Genomic DNA, 20,121 nt, shown 5'->3' on the forward strand with positions numbered 1-20,121 from the left:
AAATTTTATAGCCTTTTTCAAACTTTTTCCCGATTTTTTTTATTTAATAATGAAAAGCAAAGCTTTTCTGTATTCATTTGGAATTTCGTACGAAACAAACAAAAACTGTCGGTCATTTGACGTTTGGAACTGTGACGGAGTACGACGTCATATTTCAACAAATATATAAAGTACTAAAGTGCTGAGACTACCTCGACCCTACAATACTTGATACGTAATCATCAAAGAAAGATTAAAATATTAAACTCTTTCAACTAGAATTGAGAAAATGTATTACAAGACGTGTGCTGTGCCAATGTGCAAAAATACGACTATTAAATGTCCTAACAAATTGTTCATATGCGTTCCCAAATGTCCGAAACGTAGAAAGAAGTGGTTACAGTTAGCTCGCCGAGACCCGAAATATACTGGTAGATCGACGATAAATTTTTGTGAAGACCACTTTGATGTAAGTATGTCCAACTTCATGAAGATTTTAGAAACCTTTGTGGTGCGACTCTGACGGCATCACGGCCACGCCTATTTCTGCTTAATAACAGCAGTGTAAAGCGCTGCTCTGTTCTGCTTTGAAGGGTGTGGTAAAAGAGACATACTTTTCAAAGGCATTACAACTTAGTTCTTAGGGGTAGCGGTGCATTTGTGGCTGACCTCAGGTAAGAACGTAAACTTATCTGGAGTTGATTACAGATGATCATGGGCGACAGTGGCCAATTACCATCAGGTGGATTGCATCTCAGAAATATAATAATTCTAGGTAGAGTCCACTCTAAACTTGTAGTCCGCTCTAAATGTAGAAATGAGACATGGCACAATAGAAAATTGTAGTTAGCGCAACGAAGACATCGCAAGACGCTCCCAGCTCCCGTCTGCTGCTCGCTCTCGCCCATGGGTACATAGCTGCGTTAGTGGGCCCTTACTGTTGCTACGGAGTATATCCTTGTAGTTGTGTTCGACCAGATACACTCTCTGAATACACCTGGGTGCAACTATTTCAGAGTGGACTATAAGTTTGGTGCGGACTTTACCTAATATTTGGTACTTATACCTTACACAATAATTCATATTTCATTTATATCCTTATAGCTTCCAAATGACATGGAAAATTATGTTCGATACACCATAATGGGTTCTGTTGGACAAATAAAAATGAAACCAAACTGTTTGCCATCGAAATTTGCATGTCAACCGGACAGGCTCAAACGTACCGCTCCTCCAAAGCCCCGTTCAGCTGTAAACAAAAGGAGACGCATGGATATAATAAAAGAAATAGTTTCTGAGACAACTGAAAAGCCATCAACATTGGGTGCAACAATTAATAGTGGTGAGTTAAAAATTACTATTTTCTTAAATTACTAGTCTTTTGTAACTTATTTTCATGTAAAAACTTTGGAGTGGTTCCTGCTACCAGAAGAGTGCCTAGTTTTTTTCCACAACATTCAGCTCAATGGCAGTACAAGATGGCTCTCCACTTCTGTGGAGTCACCACATGAAAAATGCTACAGCATCTAACAGTTTAGGAGACAGGAGAGACATCCCTATAGGCACTTTGAACGACTCTCTCCTTTTTATTAAGGAACATGGACATTTTATATGGCTTTTGGCAGATCTGGTATTAATAACAAATTTTGCATTTTAAAATTCATAGAACATACTCAACAGTAAGTCAGCATTAAAATGTTGCAAAGAAATTTGCCACCGTAAATAAATTGAAGTGTTTGGCAGAGCGGTCACAATATGGGTCTAACACATACTGGGTTTCGTGTTTGATTCCCTAAGTACACAAATATTTAAGTGATGAATTTAGATTTCAATTATGTGTTGGATTGTAGAATGCGTTTTAAAGAATTGACTTTGGACAGATTCTGCACCATCAGCTTTTCTACATCTTGGCTCACAAATTAAAATATATCATACAATTCTAAACCTCCTTTTTTAAAAAGTGACCCATTTTCAGCAATGGCACAGTGGTGGGTAATAGAAGCGGTAATTAAGTAAAACAAACTCAACTGATTCATACAGCAAATATTCATAAGGTGTATGTTTTGTAAAATGTGACATCACACAATAGGCATGATCCGCATGATGACAAATTTTGAAAACCTGTTCTATAATGTATGTACATGTCTACTGATTCCATAAATCGTATTATTTTGGCAATAAATTCGTATTAACCAACAATACAATACCATCTTTTTATACCTATTTTGAATTAAGCGCTTAAACGCTGGCGGGTGTCATGGCGTCCGTTAGTGACGTCACATTACAACATCCCATACAAAAGTTCAAGCAATTCAGTGACATACCCAAAAATGACGTCATTCGCGGCCCGATAACCGTTCCAGACAAGATGGCCGACTGCAGTATTTTATACTCTTATTTTATTGAAAATAAATAAATCTTAAAGATTTTTTTTTAAAACTGGGTCATTGTTGAGAATCCTTTCAATATATTGTTTTTACTTAAATCATTTGCCTTTGATTTTTTAATAGTGTCATCATGCCTATTCTCAATCATGTCCACTTGTGCTTAGGAACTTTTCGATTTTGTGATTTACAGATAAAAACGACAAGAAATATTAAAAATATATATATTGTTAACTTATATACGGCAAACTTTGTGATGCCATATAAATAAAAAAAATGTTAAGTGTGAACAACCTTTATCACTTAGGAGTATGAAAAATAGGTAGTAGCCGATTCTCAGACCTACTGAATATGCATATAAAATTTGATGAAAATCGGTAAAGCCTTTTCGGAGGAGTACGGTAACTAACACTGTGACACGAGAATTTCTTATATATAAAATTCTCGTGTCACAATGTTATATATGGCAATTTAAATACTGTGACTAAAATATCGACAATAATATAGGAATTACTGAAAAGGAAAGGTTAAAGGTGAGAGTAAAAGACTGAAAAGTAAGAACAAAAAAAAAAAATGTTTGGCGCAATCTGAGTGCGCGATCATTATTTTAGACAGTCTCTTGCTTTCACCCCCGTATGATTGAGACTACAATTTGATAGTTATAGACTTAAATATAATATTAGTAGTTTTTATGCTGACTACTGAGTCGACAGACGTCATTTGCAAATCGTAACAATGATACGACATATGTATATATATGTCGATATAAAACCAATCCGGATGGATATTATCATCTCGCGAAATATGGAGTATCAATATCGAGATTAGTAAAATGATGATTAGGTAATTTTAAAATTTGTACATAGCAACATTCATTTTGTCATAGGTTTGTAAATTTTGTAATTAGTTATAGTACGCGTAAAACTGCTAGTCCGCTCCTTTCTAACGCAGGTAAAACGGTCTCAAGTATCATAAAATACAAGAAAAATGGAGCGACAAACAAATATTTTTTACATTTATTTATTTGACTTTTAAAATAATATAGAAGATGCATTCACATATGCATATATGTGCATATAACCGATTATTATTAAATATATCAACAATTAGGAATTACTCAATATACAAGAATACAGCGAGGTAATGTAGTATAATATGTTTTTTGGTGTCCAATTGGGTCTAATAATACCTCCATTTAATCTTGATCGGTTCATCATTAGGAAATCTGTAACAGTATTGCTTTGATTACTTTATATTTATCGATAACCATATTTACAACACTAATAACCTATACGTGTATTATTTTCTTTCCGCGAACTATGGGCTTTACACCCTTCAACAACGCAAGTCATTTCTTATTGACACTCTTCACCTCGCAATTACAACAAGTAAACAGCGATGTTCTGTTTCATTCTCACACATGCAATGCTATTTGACAAAAATAAATAAAAAATAGTTTTTATTCTTCCATGCTGGTCATTTTTCTGCGGTTGTGATTGTGAGCAAATATGTGTACTAAATAATTCAGTATATTTAATATTTATGGACTAATTCGGGATAGGCAGCGAACAAGCTAAATTAAAATTTCGTTGCTGATCATCTTAGAAGATTACATACGAATAAGACAAGAAGTAATATATTCCGTGCAGTTACCTATGGACATAAATGTATTTTAACTTTGTGTCTTTTGCTACAAAAACGTCGATTAGCTTAATAACTTAATTGACACTTTTTGGGAAAGTGTTTTAGTGAATTCATATACGCATTATATATATGCCTTTCATTAATCTATTCTTCGAAAAAGGGTTATTTATTAATAAAAAAACATATGTTTTACGGTAAACGGAACGTTACACCAAACCAGGCGATTGACATTAATGGCAAGTGACATTAATGGCGTGATGTCAGCACACTAGAAATACAGAAACAAGCTTCGACGCTACACACATAAAGCGTACCTCGGAGGAAATCTTGGGAATTTTAAGAATGTCAACTTACAAGTCATGTGCAGTGCCCATGTGTCCAAGTACGACCATTAGATGTCCTAAAAAGTTATTTATACACGTACCTAAATCTCCCAAACGACGAAAGCGGTGGATACAGTTAGCACGCCGAAACCCGAAGGTAACATCTGATAAATACACGATGTACTTTTGTGAAGACCATTTTGATGTAAGTATATCTAAATTCAACCGATCTCCACAAGTAAAACATAATTTGAACTGTTGTTTGAACACGATAATATTTATACTAAGAATTCAGAAAGAGCAATAATTGCTTACAAATCGTTGATATAATTCTTATATTATATGTGTCACTTTACAGCTGCCTAATGACATGGAAAATTACATGGAATACTATATAATGGGTTCTATTGGCAAAATACAAATGAAACCGCACTGTTTGCCATTAAAATTTGCATGTCAGCCAGACAGATTAAAACGTGCCAGGTCTCCTCAGCCACGATTGGCTGCAATTAAAAGAAACCGTATGAATCTAATAAAAGAAATACTTTCCGAGGTAACTGAAATACCAGCAACATCAGACATGACAACTAGTAGTGGTGAGCAAAAAACTATAATTATCATAACAAATACTCCTTTTTAAAATTACAATGTCGACTTCACAACTTCTACGCTACATACAATAAGCATACTTTAGAGGAGATCTTGGGAATTACTTAGCCTTTATAAGTACAATTGTACACTTATTTTCCTTCAAGCTGCCAAATGACATGGAAAATTATATGCAATATCATATAATGGTGTCGGTACAAGGGCTCTAAGAGTACTGACTTCATTAATCATGTTTTACGGCCAAATTTATTCTTTAGCCACAATATGCACCAGCCCTTGGGTTTGATTCATGCAGTTTTGCACAGTCAGATTTAAATGTGCAAATGATATTTTATTGCTTTGCCTCAGAATGATAAATTATAAGGGCATAACTTGGTATTGAATTTTGATAAGTCTTATAGCTATAAAATAATATCTATATAACAGATAAACGACAAATACAAGATGAGAAAGAAAGTGTGAAATTAATAACTCTTGGAAACTATGAAAAATCTTTTTTTCATATATCGCTTTGATTGTTTTTAGTAAAGACAATGTATATTACTGACTAACTCTGTCCATCTGTCTGGCGGCAATTAAAATACTGTGACTAAAATACAAAAAAAAAATGACAATAATATAGGAATTACTGAAAAATGAAATCGAGAAGAACAAAAAAAAAATGTTTGGCGCAGTCTCAGTGCGCAATCATTATTTTAGACAGTCTCTTGCTTTCACCCCCCCGTATGTGTACTATCGAGACTACAGAACATGATAGTCATAGACTTAAATATAATATTAGTAATATTTATCTATCAACATAGGTAAATACTACTATAATTATATATATTGATATGTTCAATTGTTTTCATATTATAATGACGTCTGACGACTCAATAGTGACTGCGTACGTCATTCGTAAATCGTAACGATGAAACGATGTATCGAATTATCGATACATATGTCGATATAAAATTGTGCCCGATCGTTATTATAATGTCAAATCAATATCGTCATTAGTAAACTGATGATTAGGAAATTTTAATTTTTGTACAAAGTAACATTGATTTTGTGATAGGTTTTTAATCAGTTACTCGGAGAAGAACTGTCTGAAGTATCTGTTTAGGCTCCAGTAATATTTTTTCATTGATAATTTTCATAATCTGCTTTTTTTTACGACTTTTTTGCAGTTATTGTGGAAGCTTTGAATTATCAATGATACTGTACTAAAACTTTCGTAATAATTGATTATGCCAGGCCTTCAATATCGATACTCGTGGAATGATTTTCTCATCATATTTTTATTTTATTGAAAATGTATATTGAACGTATATTTTTCACGGGTTATTAAATATACCGGCTCTTTTTTAGAATGTTTTTTTATATATTTTCCAACATTCTCTATTCTAAAATTATTGGCTGTCATGCCTGTCGAAGGATTACTGATTAGTCTATGATTCTGCGGATTCTGTTATCTGTGGAATTCTCCACAGCAGTCACTAGTCAGTTATTTATGCTTATTATTGTTCTCTTTCATTCGTGATTGTGAGCAAATATGTGTACTATATAGTTCAGTGCATTTATTATCTACATTTACGGAGTAATTCGTGGTAGGCAGTGAACATGCTAAATTTAAATTTCGTTGCTGATTATATTAGAGGAATAACATACGAATAAGACAAGTAATATATTCCTTGTAGTTGCCGATCGACAACTAAATATATTTTAACTTTGTGTGTATTGCTACAAAAACGTCAATTCACAGCTTGCGAATATGTAAAACAAAGATATTCATAAAATTTGAAGTAGCTTACATTTTGGTACAATCGATTTTTGAAATAAAAATTATCTAATGTTAAAATATTTAAAACAGTTATTCGATAAATAGTGATATGTGCTGTGAAACAATTTCTAAAATCGAAAAGTATTTTTCTATAGATTGTTCCTAGATTGATTGTCTATGGCTTCTATGCTCATGACATTTTATGTCGAAAATTGAATTGATTGAAGCGAGTCCTTGTCATTCATGTTTTTATTTTGGGTTGTTTTAATTTAATGTGTTTTAAAGTGTTAATCATGTATTAAATATTGTTAATAAGTGGAAATGGACGAAGAAACCAACGGAATAGACGCAGTGAAGGAGGAAATGACTTCGGAGTGCCGCACTTGTCTACAAACAATAAATTCTGATGCCGATTTGTACTATATTTTTCAATCCTGGGTTCCGCCCTGGGAGGGAATAGATTATACAATAGCCGAAGCTCTGGAAAAACTAGCTCAAGTACAGGTCCGTAATATTGTTTTTTTTTTCACTATTTTAAAACTACGACTGACACACGTCGCTCGTACACACAAGTTCGTTAGGGAACGTATGCTGGTTGTTTAACCATTACGTACTACTCTGTTTAATACTTGTAATGATTACGCCGGCAACACTGTTGTTTCTGCTTTAATAACAATAATGATAAGGGACATTCAGACCCAATTCTCACATACCATTTGGGGTAGGTTACAGATATCCATTGATATGGAAGTAGCCCCTTACTCAAATGGACTGCATGCTTGTTTGGTGCTTCAGTTTTATAAAATAAAAACTTGAATACAAAGATGTGAAATTTGGATGACATTAATTTTAAAATGGTATGGATATCTTTGACCGAAGTTCATTAAATCATAAACTGTGAAGGTTAGATTAGCAATATTTGAATCAGTTGTCTCAGTCTACGAGCTACATCTCTCTTATATTGCTGAGTTTTGGGAAAGTCCTACAATCAAATTATCCATTTTTAGGTATCAACCACAGACCAACATTCCAAAATGATTTGTGGGGTGTGCTGTCAAAAGTTATACAGTGCGTGCAGTTTCACAACACTCATCCAACAGAGTGATCGAACCCTCCGAGAGAGATATTCAACAGGACTGCAAACAGGAGACAATTGGCCGAAACCAATCAAGATAAATGTTAACATACCAGCCGATGACCAGGTGGGCGTTGAGGTGAAACAAGAAGTCTTGTCTGATGAGGAGTATAATGAGTATACCAGGGTGGTTGAAGGTCACACCGACCTGACTAATTTGGATATTAAGATTGAGCCTGAGGAGCTGATAATGCAGCAGCACCCAAAAGTTGCGATTAATGGTTAGTAGTTCCAATTTTTTTTAGTAAATACGTAAATTTTCTATACTTGGACTAGCAGAGGAATCCAGTTGCAATTTACTATGAATTATTGTGAAATTACAGGTCATGGCGAGGGATCAAGTATGGGTGACCAAACCTCGGAGATTCCTTCATTAAATGGCGATGATAGTTCTCAAGATGTAAGTAAACAAATGAATAAACTCTTTAATGAATATAATTATGCAACTTAATGTATGTACCAGAAGGTCCACATCCATACAAACGATTGGCCTTGGGTACGAGATATAACAAATAAGAATTCAGAACAAAAAATGATGGTCTCATGCAATATCACTTATAATTTGTAGGGTTCATAAATGACTAGGAATATACTTTTTGTTTTTCAGCGTTTTAGTGTTACTGTCAAAGAAGAGCCCGTGAGTGATAATGAGTCGATGGGAGGGGATCTATCCCTTGACTGCATGCTGTGTGCGAAGGTGTTTAACAGTGTCAGTGGATTAAAGGTATAATGCACAACTACCAAGCGAGTTATTTTTTAATTATGCAATTTCATACAAATTTATAACAATTTTGTTATGTTCTATAGGCGCATGTAATTGCACATCATTCCTACAAATCCGTGAGAAGAAAGGCAGAGAACGAAGAATCGCCAGTTAAGAAGAAGAAACATGAATATGTGTGTGCAACATGTAGGCGAAGTGAGTGTTGAGAATAATGTTGAAATTGATACCGAATGTGTGTAAAAATCAGCTCTTTTATAAACCAGCTGTTTACCTTGGCAAGTTGCATTTTAAGTTTAAAAAAGAAAGTAACTTTAAAACAATTGTAAGTGCAAAACTGTTTGTTTTATTAATTATATTTGTTTTTATTTGTATTTAACAAGATTATCTGTGATTTTACGAGAACCTTTATGTGGGCGGGTTGGTTAAGCATTGTTTGACGTCACATGTTACTAAACATTCATATTAACAAAAATGGTAAGCGTTGGTTGAGTTTAAGCCTTTTGAACGGTTTAGAATAAATTGGAGCCAAAATATATAAATGCTGATAGTTCAGATCTGCCCAAAGTCTATAGATTTATGGTTGCAAATTTCTTTGTGTGTAATTTCGACATAAATTCTGTTTATTGTTATACTGTCCTGTACTATATATGAGTATGTATACATAAGTCCCTGTGCCATACTTTCATTCCAGAAAATATTTTTTCATAATTCATATCTAATCATGCAGGTTTAGTTTTTACCAAAGTCAGTTGCATAATTCCTTTCAGAATTACATCCATTATTTAAAAATATTTTAAAAATCATTAAATATCCCCAGGTTTCGCTACGTCTACAGACCTGATGGTGCACGAGACTTGCCACAACAAGAGCGTGTGTTACGGCTGCAACGAGAAGTTTGACTCCTTTGAGCTGGTGATGCAGCACAGATTGACATGCAAGGCCGTCAACAATAAGGGACAAGTGACTGTTAAAACTTTGGAGGATGTGCAGAGGTAACTCAAGCAATTAATCAAATATTGAACCCAAGGCTTGAATTAATAATTTATTTGCCATTAGTAATTGCTCTTTGGTAATAGAATTGTGAATGAAATTACATTTATTAACTATAAATAAATGTAGCCCCATATTAGCATAAACTGTGTTACAGGTGCCAGGTGCCCAATTGGATAGTTAACATGTCAATTTCTTTATCTTCCGATTTGTAGACACTTTTGTAAAATTGTATAAATGCCGCCATTTTAAATCACTGAAAAGCTGAAGCAATACAGGAAACAAAATTATCATTTAGCTGACTTCCTGGCCCACGTCACGTTGCGTCACGCTGGTCGTCGTTTAATTTTAAAGTCTAGTATACGTGGCAAACTTTGTACTGCCTCAGAATATTTTTTGAAATATATTTCATGTTTACTCACATTTATACCTTCCCTGGACTTCCAAAAATTATTTAAAACTAAAATTAGCCAAATCGGTCCAGCCGTTCTCGAGTTTTCGCGAGATTAACTAACAGCAATTGATTTTTATATATACAAGGTGTACTTTAACTGTTTCAGACTACCACGTCCGCCAGCAGCGAACGAGGACGACGAAGAAGACAGTCCGATGCCGCAGCTCAAGTGTACGCTGTGCGACGAGCGCTTCACTGACAACTACTACATGAACATCCACCTGGAGATCCACCACCCGGCGGAGCGCGAGTCCGAGATGGAGGTGCAGGCGCTCGAGAGCTTGTTCGCGGAGCGCGCGTGACAGTTCCAACAGCTGCTCCAGAGGATCAACGAGACCTCTTGAACAGCTAGGTGTGGAGAAGAAATATGTTGTATGACGCTTATGGAGGATAAGTACTGGACTTAGTAATTGTTGAATGGGAAGACATAATGTGTTGGAGATGTACATTTAGTGGATAAGTACTGGACTTAAGAGATTGTTGAACGGGAAGATATAATGTCTTGGAGATGTACAATTAGTGTTACTGTTAGTTTTATGAACAAGCACAGTGTCGGAGGTCTACAATAAATGTGACAGTGAATTTATTTTTGAACAAGAGCATAAAGCTAATTAATGATTATGTGACATGAAGTGGACTGGCCAGTTTGTGGACTTTAGTGATTGTTGGGCAGGAAGATTTAGTGGAATTATTCAGAAGTCTACAAGTGTGTCAGTTTTTTAGTTTTATGAACCAGCCCATGAGGCTTCTACTTATGTGTGATGAAGGGATCTATCGTAATATAGAATAACATGGAAAGACTTGTAGAAAATTCTTCAGATCGTGATCCTCAGGAGTAAAGAAGTTACTCAGAAGGATTATATTGTGTGATAGTTATGTAAGTTGCAGCCTTGCCTGAGTTGCCTTGACTTGACTTGATCAGTAATCAACCAGTTTATGTCATTTTTGACTTATTTCTCTAAGTCAGTGATTATGATGACTTGTAAAAACTAAAATAGTGTTTTAGTGAGGTATGAATTTAAAACGACTGTTTAAGTGAATGACAATTACAAAGCAAGTGAGTGGTGATTACTGAAAAACGAATAGAAATAATGTTCAAATGAAGACTAATGAACAAAATGAAGCAAAAATGCTGCTGCATACTGATACATGCTCATTAAACAAGTAGTATAGAGAAACTCTTAGTGTTTAATTGAACAAAAGTGCTATAAATATTGCCTAGAATTGTAAACAACTACTTGAACTTATAAAGGGCTAAAACTTGTGTTATTATTATGATTTTATTAAACATAAAGTGTAGTGGCTGTACGTTTTATTTACTTATTTGCTGTTAAGTGATACTCAAGTAATACCTATATAATAAACTGAGACATTAAGATGTAAATTTATGCTACTTAAAACTTATATTGTGATAAGTTTGGTAAGATTTGTGTGGTTGTATATGTGTTAAAATAGTGTATGTATGTATGTCGTGTGTGTAATTGTGTATATAATGAATGACTATGTGAAACTGTAGCCTTTTGACATCTCATTCTGAAATGTATGGCGATTTAAAATATTTATCTCATTTTTTAATTCATATTGTGATGTAAATATGTAATGTTAGTTACTCAAAGTCATTCGCAATGGCAAACAATTTTAAGTTTTTTTTTAATACAGCACCATAATTAAAGATTAGTTGTGTCTTTGGCTTTCGGAGAGACAACCTTCACATTCAGAACCTATAAAGAATATTGAAGTCTGTAATTAAAGGAATTAAAAAAGCATGTAATATAATATTGGAGACTATAACACTCACTGTGTTGTAAAAAGTGTCCAATAAATATGATCTTTATTTATGACTAGCTGACTCGGCAAACTTTGTACCTCCTCAAAATCTATTTATCAAATATCATATAAAATATAGCCTATGTTACTCGTGGATAATGTAACTTTTGAATGGTGAAAGAATTTTTAAAATCGGTCCAGTAGTTTTTGAGCCTATTCATTACAATCAATGAAACAAACAAAGTTTTCCTCTTTATAATATTAGTATAGATGAATGTAAAATATTAAGCAATTATTATTGTTTAAATGTACATACATTACAAAATTCATGTTTTTTTACTGTTTACATGGATGTTGTGTAACTATACGAGTTTAATTAAATTGTATGTAACCACTATGTATTAGTGAAGTTATAATTTTAATATTACTGTAATTGAACTGCAATGTTTGTGTATTATATAATTATTAAATGTCAGTTCACTTTTATATAATGTAGATGCCTCTTTAAATTTTATATCGACTCCCAACTTATCATAGAATTTGCTGCAATATAATATTTATAGATGATGAATTTTTTAACCTTTAAGAATGTCCCACTGTCGAGCGTTAGGGCGTCCGCTAAAACTGCGCGGGTGCGGCTCGCGTGTTTGTATTGATAAAAACTATTCGACCAAGCCAACTAGACGAATGGGTGGAATGCGGCCTCCCTCCCAGAGTACCGCCCCACGTAGCTCACATCCTAGTACTGTTCGCAGCTAAACTCTCACTCTCACAATTCACAAATAATTCCTGGATTGTATTTTGGTTTATTATTTGTTATTGTTATCAGTGTATATAGTTATTTTTCTTTGTTATTTATTAAGTTTTGACGGTGCCGTGTGTTATAACAGCATCAAAACTGGGTAAAATAAGACTATTCATAGCGGAGAGAGAACGATGATATTGCGAGTTTTACGTTTTACATTATTTGTTTGTACTCATTAGTTTACGTAACAGTCGTTTTAGTATAAATTATTAGACAGAAGTTTATAAAAAAATAAATTTCATAGTTATAAATCAACATTTCACTACAAGTTATTTTTTTTTAGTACGGACATATCCGGCGAGTGAAGTCACGTTTGACATTCGTCCACTTGGCTTGGTCGAGTAGCAGTACCATTGTAGCGTGGCAGGAGATGGGCGCAGGTCGCGTTTGCGCGCGGCGGGTGCCCGCTCTTGTATTGTTTTTCTAAATTACTTGGACACCGCTACTACTTCAGGTCATACGCCACGAATCCCAGGCCTTTTGAAGCCGACGCCTGCCCCGTGCACACGCTTATTTAAGCGGACGCCCTTTGAGTTTCTCTATACCCGGGATGGTCAACTTCATTATTGTAAGCAAGATCTACGATTTACTAATTAACATTGTGCGACCTAGTAATTTCAAATTTATATCGCTGTCCCCCTGGGTATTTCGGCCGGCGAAAAAATAATGTCAGGTCTAATACTTTTCTGAGATTTATATCTCTGGCAAATGAAGATGGCACGACCGACTGAAGTTTTTACCGCTATCGATGGGTTTGATCTACAACTATTTGTCTTTGATCTACAACTATTTGTCTTATAAGGGTTCTGAGACGTTTCTACAATCATGTGTTGCAATGTCTCCAGTTTTAATAGCATTTGATTATAAACGTCCAGTGTGACAGTGAACATAATATTTTGAACTTAAAATTCCTCATCACCATTTGTATAGTATAAGCAACATTACTTGTATTTTAAATTTATTGTAATAATTAGTCTTCTTTATAGGAATGTATACATAATGCATTGTGATTTGTTGATGTAAAAATGTTATAAAGTTAGAAATACATTTGCCTATTGCAGTCAATTTTGGAGCTTATTATTTTCATTGTACTGTTATTGGATTAACTTTTATGCGTTGAATTTATTACTTTACATATTTCATTCTTGTAAATAATTGTCAAATGATTTAGGAAAAACAATATTGCTGTATTTTTGAATCGCCCCTTTTTGAAACTGGCGATCTCTATTAAGATTTATTTTCATGAACTTTATTTAAGTTCCATACAATTATTTATAACATTAAGGTTGTGTATTCATTGAAGGTGGTAGAACCCTTTGTGGTTCGACTCCGGCGGCACCACCGCCACACTTATTTCTGCCTAATAACAGCAGTGTTAGGCGCTGCTGTGTTCCGTTTTGGTGTGGTAAGGGAGACATACTTTTCCGAGGCGTTCCAGCTTACTCCTCAGGGGTAACGGCGCATCTGTGCCCGACCTCAAGTAGGAATATCTAATCATATCTAGGGTTTATTACAGATGTCCATGGGCGGTACTAGCCACTTACCATCAGGTGGACTGCATGCTCGTCTGCTACTCCTATATTATAAGAAAAAAACCCTGATAAAATCCCAAGAGTAGAATAGAAAACATATGAAATTAAACTTAAAAATAAAATTGCAGGGTTAAATAAAATGAAATACTATATTTCAATATATTATTTATTATATTGTTATGCATTGTGCGAGACTGACGTACACCAAGCTGTTCCGTAAACCTTTTATTATGTAGTTGAAGAGGATTTTTTTATTTTATCACGTTCAAAAAACGATTCGTCAAAAGCCAATAAAGAAAACAATTTATAACTGTAATACATACATAATAATAAACTATTACAATGAAGAAATATCTGTCACAGCCTAAATAAACGTCTTAGGTACATAATTTCATTGTGGAATAAGTAGGAAAAAATATCGTAAATGCACAGTTAATTCAATATTTCATACTCCAAAAGTCTTCTCAACACATTATATTAAGAAGAAATTAATCTCTAAATAGTCGAAATAACAAAACAAAATATGTTCAAAATATATTATTAATGTATGTACAAGGGTAATGTTTTATAAGTTTCCAAACATAATTCGATAAATATTTAAAGTCAAATGCAACAAGATATTATACACATCACGATTACTATTCGCGAAGACAGAAGAAAAATAATTTTAAAAATAATTGTCCCCAATAGCAATCGATTTATAATTTAAATTAATACTGTTCGAAATTTAATTCCTATTCATTTCGTTAAGAATACGTAAGATGTACAGGAATAAGTTAAGGATGTCCATGTAGAGGTTGATTGTGGCGAGGATGTACTCTTCGGGGGACAGCGTGGTCATCATTTGCTGGGTGTCGAACACGAGGAACAGGCTGAAGAAGATGGCGCCAACGATGGACAACGCTAGTTCGAAAGCGGAACTTTGCAGGAAGATTTGTATCACCCCGCCAATTATGAGCACGCAGAGACCTGCCATAAGTCTAAAGGAGATAACAAAATTAAAATTTAATCATAGTGTTCAAAATGACGCATTTTAAATCACTTTTCATGTCTGATCTTTTAACTAAACCGGTATACTACTGTTCATGGGCCGCTGTAGAAATACGTGCGCGCTGGTTTATGCTCACATATGTAAGAGACACACGCGTGTACCTTAATTAGCTCGCTGCAGCCTTTTCCTTACTATCATGCGTGTGACACGCATTATAGGAAGGTATCTATGAAAGTAGGACGTAAGTGTTGTTAGTGTGGGTTTACACTCGAACGTATATTACGTTCGAGTGTAAACCAGCGACTAAAATAGCTCTAGATTCATCCACATAGGTTCGGGGTATTTATTGTCATCAATTTTAAGTCTAATTAAAATCTAAGGCATACCCATATCCAATGAAGGAGAAGTCTCGCTTGGTGTTGAGCGTGAACAGAGTCAGAGCGAACACCACCGTGAAGGTGAGCGCTAGCGCCTGCAGTACTACGAACGTGTTGTAGTAGGATACCACCACGCCGATAGTGTACGCTTGGATCACCGTCTGTAAAGAGCAGTTTAAATAGAGTAATAAGGAGGAGAGGCATTCTAGTTTAGACTTCAAACATAGCGATGCAGCTCTGGCTGCAGAGCATTAGATCTTTATTCTTATTTGACTTTATGTATATCCAAAAGCGGTTGTGGCGACTTAAGTATTTAAAAAAATAGGTATAAAACGAAGAACATGACCATTCACATCAACCCATTACTGTCCCACTGCTGGGCACGGGTCTCCTCTCATAATGAGAAGGATTAGGCCATAAACCACTGCGCTGGCCCAGTGCGTATTGGTAGACTTCACATACCTTTGAGATTTTTTTTTATAAATTTTAGGTATGCAGGTTTCCTCACGATGTTTTTTTTCACCGTTTAACAAGTGATAATTAATTTCTAATACGCACAAAGCTTTGAAATATCAGAGGTGCGTGCCTAGGATTGAACCTCGGACCCCTCGATTGAGAGACTTAGTTTCTTAACCACTAGGCTATCACTCCACAACATGACCTGACATGACCATTACTTTATTTTATTATCTACTTGTATAGATCGCTGCGACTAAAAATGCCGTCATTTTGTATTACAATCTTTACAGAAACAAGCAATATGTTAAATAGATTCATGAATCTTACATCAACATGTTTTAAAAACTGTATAATAAGTCCTTAGATGAGTAAAATACAGTAACAAGGTTGCTAGCAGGAAAGTCCAAACAGTAAACATACAATTTAATATAAGGTAAATACGAAAGGGCAAGTCATTCTTCACTTACGAAAGCAGCAAGGAGATACAAATTGGCGGGATGGTCACGCCTCTTGGCAATCAACGCGAACAGTGTCCCCATGCTCAGGATAAACGCTATGAACATCATCCAATCACTGGAAAAAAAAAACAGCATAAGGCGATTTAATCATCACTAAATTAAAGTATAGTAATGAGCATGTCTTCTGACATGGATAATGAAATAGGAAATCCATGGAAAGTGAAAATTCCATTAAAATAGATTGAATTCTTAAGATTCATTCATAAAGAGTCTTTCAGCATTACTCTTTTATATATTTTATTATTATTATTTAGCTGTATACAATCTAAACGAGCATCTAAGGTGGGCTGAATGAAGTACAAAACCTTGTTGGTTCATCTAATTAAAATATTCTCTTTATACTTTTAGCATTGTCATATTATAAAGAGTTTTACTTACTTGGAATGTATGAATGCCTGTACAGGCTTCACGAGCAGGAAGACAGCGGCGATTGCCAGTGTAGCCAACAGTTGCACAGTGAGTAGGCCGTACACTTTCCTGATGAATCCGAGACGGATTTCTTTGCTTGCGTTCATCACATTGTTGCGGTATGCAAAATCATCCTGGAATAAAATGGTAATATGCAAATGTGAGCAACTGATACATATTTTAGGAAGATTTTTTACCTCACTGGAGGAATGTCTTTCTTCCATATGTTTTTTTTATAATATTGAAGTAGCAAACAAACGTGCAATCCACCTGGTGGTAAGCATGTATTCCACCTTTACCGCACCCTTCAAAGCAAAACAAACCAGTGCCATTTATATTTGTATAAGGGTACATGCAGATGCAAAAAATGAACATGGTGGTGTATATTTTTATTTTCATCTGCACGCATACTTTATAGGAGGGAGGGTGGTATATACTGCATGGTTTAAAAAATATATACCATCATACATATTTGTAGCGGATTGTTGCTTTTAATCTTAACTTAATAGTATGTATTTATGTATGCATGGTTCCCACTTTTACATGTTCTACAGCCTAAATGAGTTAATGGATTTTAACCCATGAGATTTTGTTGGACTTGTCTAAATTGCAGGAGTGAAATAGGGTTACTTTCCTTATTAGTTATTACAATTACCAATCAGTAATGACCAAATTATATTTGTTTTGTTTAGGTATATGTAATATTATGCATATTGCATGTACCTACATCCAAAGTGGTTTTTAATCATTTATTGTCTAGTTGTTGTAAAAAATGCAGTAAATCCTGTTTAATTAAGTAAAAGTAAAAAATAATGTCACCCAATTCTGTATGGAATGAGTAGAACAATCTGCATTATACTCTAATTATGTTCATTTGTGTGCATGGCTAATGTTTTTAATCGACACTTAAAGAAGATAAAGCTATTAATGAATTAAGTCTTTTATACTTTCAATTAGTTTCACAAGCCCAATTAATGTCTATGATTGTTATGTACTAATAAGAACAATATTGTTAAAGTATTGTTGATAATTTTATTATCACTATTATACCTATAATTGTACATGGCCATCATGCCACATGGTATGTTTTTGGCTGTTTTCATAAAAAAAAAATCTAAACACAGTTAATAACTATTTTTTCACGGGAGACAGAAAACATTCAAATTTACCCAAGATATTATCATTCACCAATCACAATCTTATCTAGACTGTAATAAGAATTATCAATGTTTGTATTCCTTCTGCAGAATTAAGTCATGTTTGTTTAATTTTAATACAAGTATAATTAAAATTATCATCATAACTGCTTAAGATGTTTAACCATCTTCATTATTTTTGCCTGGGTATACTACATAGAGTGGGATTTACATTATTGCAGGGTACCAAAAACCTCCTCTTAAATGCAAAATATAGCATTTGGGGCAGCTTTCTACCCCAGAAACTATATGTCAAATGAAAAAGTAGCAAGATATTGTAATGAAATGAAATATATTTATTTTTGTATAAATATATGTGGCACTTAAAAATTGTCAGTTACAATATTTTATCTGAAGCTACTACCAGATCGGAATACGACCTCAACTGAAAAAATCCGGTAAGAAACTCGGCAGATTTGTATTTTGTTTTTGTTTTTTGTTGACTAAGAAGACACACTCGAAACTCCAAATAAGAAAGGTTTGGCTCCATTGGGAGTAGGTTTCTACACACAACCCATCTGCCTTTAGTCAACAGACTGATCGTAAATACAACCACAAAAACATATATTATAAAAGGGAACAGTCTATGACTTGTGAGTGCACTTCAGTGATGATGTGATGATGAAAAGCGGCACCGAGTTAATGTAAGTATATAAGTTTTCACAAGTAGATTACAATGAATGATATTTAATTTTTAATATGCATACAATTTTATAAAATCAGAAATACATAATGCTGAAAAGTTAAATACTAGAGCATCAAAGTGGGAGACTGATTTACATACTACTGCATTTTATTGCAATTTTATATTCCAAATCTTTCTTTTTTATGTAAAATATGTTGGAAGAATGGTTAAAAAGTTTATCAAATGGCATGCAATAAAAAAGCTAGTCTCAACAATAGTCATAAAGTATGTCGTCATAAAATCGACTAATGTTTTGATTTTTTAAGCAATAAAACATTAATTTAAAATGTTACAACCATTCCTTTAAGACTATTTTGCAATTTTTTGAAATAGACTATTCAATTTTCCGAACGCACGTCTACCTTATCGCTATGTATTGTAATCATCGATGTCATTATTCTATAGGAAGAAAAAAATGTAACATTTCGTTGGTATAATTGCATCATGGCAAATGATAGAATTTTAGATATAAAACATTCAAATCTCATTATATCATGAAATTTATGCTGCGTACTGTTAACACAGTTCTTCAGCATAACAACATTGTAATGTAAATACTGTGTGTTTTGTGACGAAGGAGAGCCATTCTAAAACTGAAGGTCGTTTAATTATTACCTCGATTGATTCTTTTCCACCGAGCTCGCAGTCCTCTTGAGCGTACATAAGTGGTATTCCAGCCATTTTGGTGCACTAATATTTATTTTTGAGAATCAAATAGGGAATTTACAACACTTTCGTTCTCGAAGACAACACCACTTTCTTGATGACGTTTTTTTTATTCGTTGACAGCTGTTCACATGACAGATTGCAGTAATGAGTGAAAAATACAGATAATGTACGGCATAGATTATAAAAACGATATTTAAATAATATTCAAAATATTTATTTCAAATAAAAGAACAAGCACATTTAGATCATACAGGTGCCAATTAGTAACAATTGGGTACTTGACAGTTATAACAATAAAATATGAAATATGTTAGATATTATAGCTTATAAGTAAACATAAATTATGCAGTATTTAGTTTATTTTTTAATACGTTCTAAGTATTTTAATTTTTAAAAAGAAATTTTCGATTTTTTATCTGTGGATATTAAATCCCAAAACGGCGACAGTGCTGCCTCAAATGTCATGTGACGTCACCACATCCAAAAGTCAAAACCAAACAAGACAAATAATAATTAAATCGTTTGCTGTTAGAGTTGGTTGAATTTATGTTGTGAACCGAAATGAAGCCATACTATATTAAAGCTGATAGCGTGAACTTGCTTAAAGAAGATCCATATATGCAGTGCAATAAATCAAAATGGATACAAAAACTTCCGTGAGATAACCTATAGAAATATCAAATAAACAACGTAAGTAAAACATTCTTTAT

At 33.9% G+C, this 20,121-nt stretch overlaps 2 protein-coding genes across 8 annotated transcripts; one reads left to right on the forward strand and one right to left on the reverse strand.

Annotated features, from left to right (window-relative positions):
* Positions 1 to 131: 131 nt before the first annotated feature.
* LOC140747210 (uncharacterized) lies at positions 132 to 11,464 on the forward strand. 7 transcript variants are annotated; one of them, XM_073079498.1, is made up of 9 exons: positions 132 to 448; positions 1,084 to 1,321; positions 7,018 to 7,205; positions 7,709 to 8,057; positions 8,160 to 8,236; positions 8,444 to 8,560; positions 8,644 to 8,755; positions 9,378 to 9,552; positions 10,111 to 11,464. In XM_073079498.1, the coding sequence occupies exons 1-9, from the start codon at positions 269 to 271 to the stop codon at positions 10,304 to 10,306; spliced, it is 1,632 nt and encodes a 543-aa protein (XP_072935599.1). In that variant the 5' UTR covers positions 132 to 268; the 3' UTR covers positions 10,307 to 11,464. The 7 variants fall into 7 exon arrangements, with proteins under 7 accessions (XP_072935599.1, XP_072935600.1, XP_072935598.1 ...); XM_073079499.1 differs by lacking the exons at positions 132 to 448; positions 1,084 to 1,321 and adding exons at positions 4,108 to 4,487; positions 4,689 to 4,926; XM_073079497.1 differs by lacking the exons at positions 132 to 448; positions 1,084 to 1,321 and adding exons at positions 4,112 to 4,535; positions 4,689 to 4,926.
* A 2,792-nt stretch (positions 11,465 to 14,256) lies between these two features.
* On the reverse strand, positions 14,257 to 19,545 carry LOC140747214 (protein lifeguard 4). The gene is made up of 5 exons (XM_073079507.1): positions 19,358 to 19,545; positions 16,832 to 16,995; positions 16,403 to 16,508; positions 15,486 to 15,637; positions 14,257 to 15,088 (listed from the first exon to the last, which is right to left on the reverse strand). Exons 1-5 carry the CDS (start codon positions 19,421 to 19,423, stop codon positions 14,836 to 14,838), a joined length of 741 nt encoding a protein of 246 aa, XP_072935608.1. The 5' UTR covers positions 19,424 to 19,545; the 3' UTR covers positions 14,257 to 14,835.
* Between the last annotated feature and the right edge of the window lie 576 nt (positions 19,546 to 20,121).

The sequence above is a fragment of the Epargyreus clarus genome, unplaced genomic scaffold, assembly GCF_041222505.1.
Source record: "Epargyreus clarus isolate Ecla_fem2 unplaced genomic scaffold, WU_Ecla_fem_2.2 ptg000014l, whole genome shotgun sequence".
Lineage (NCBI taxonomy): Eukaryota > Metazoa > Arthropoda > Insecta > Lepidoptera > Hesperiidae > Epargyreus > Epargyreus clarus.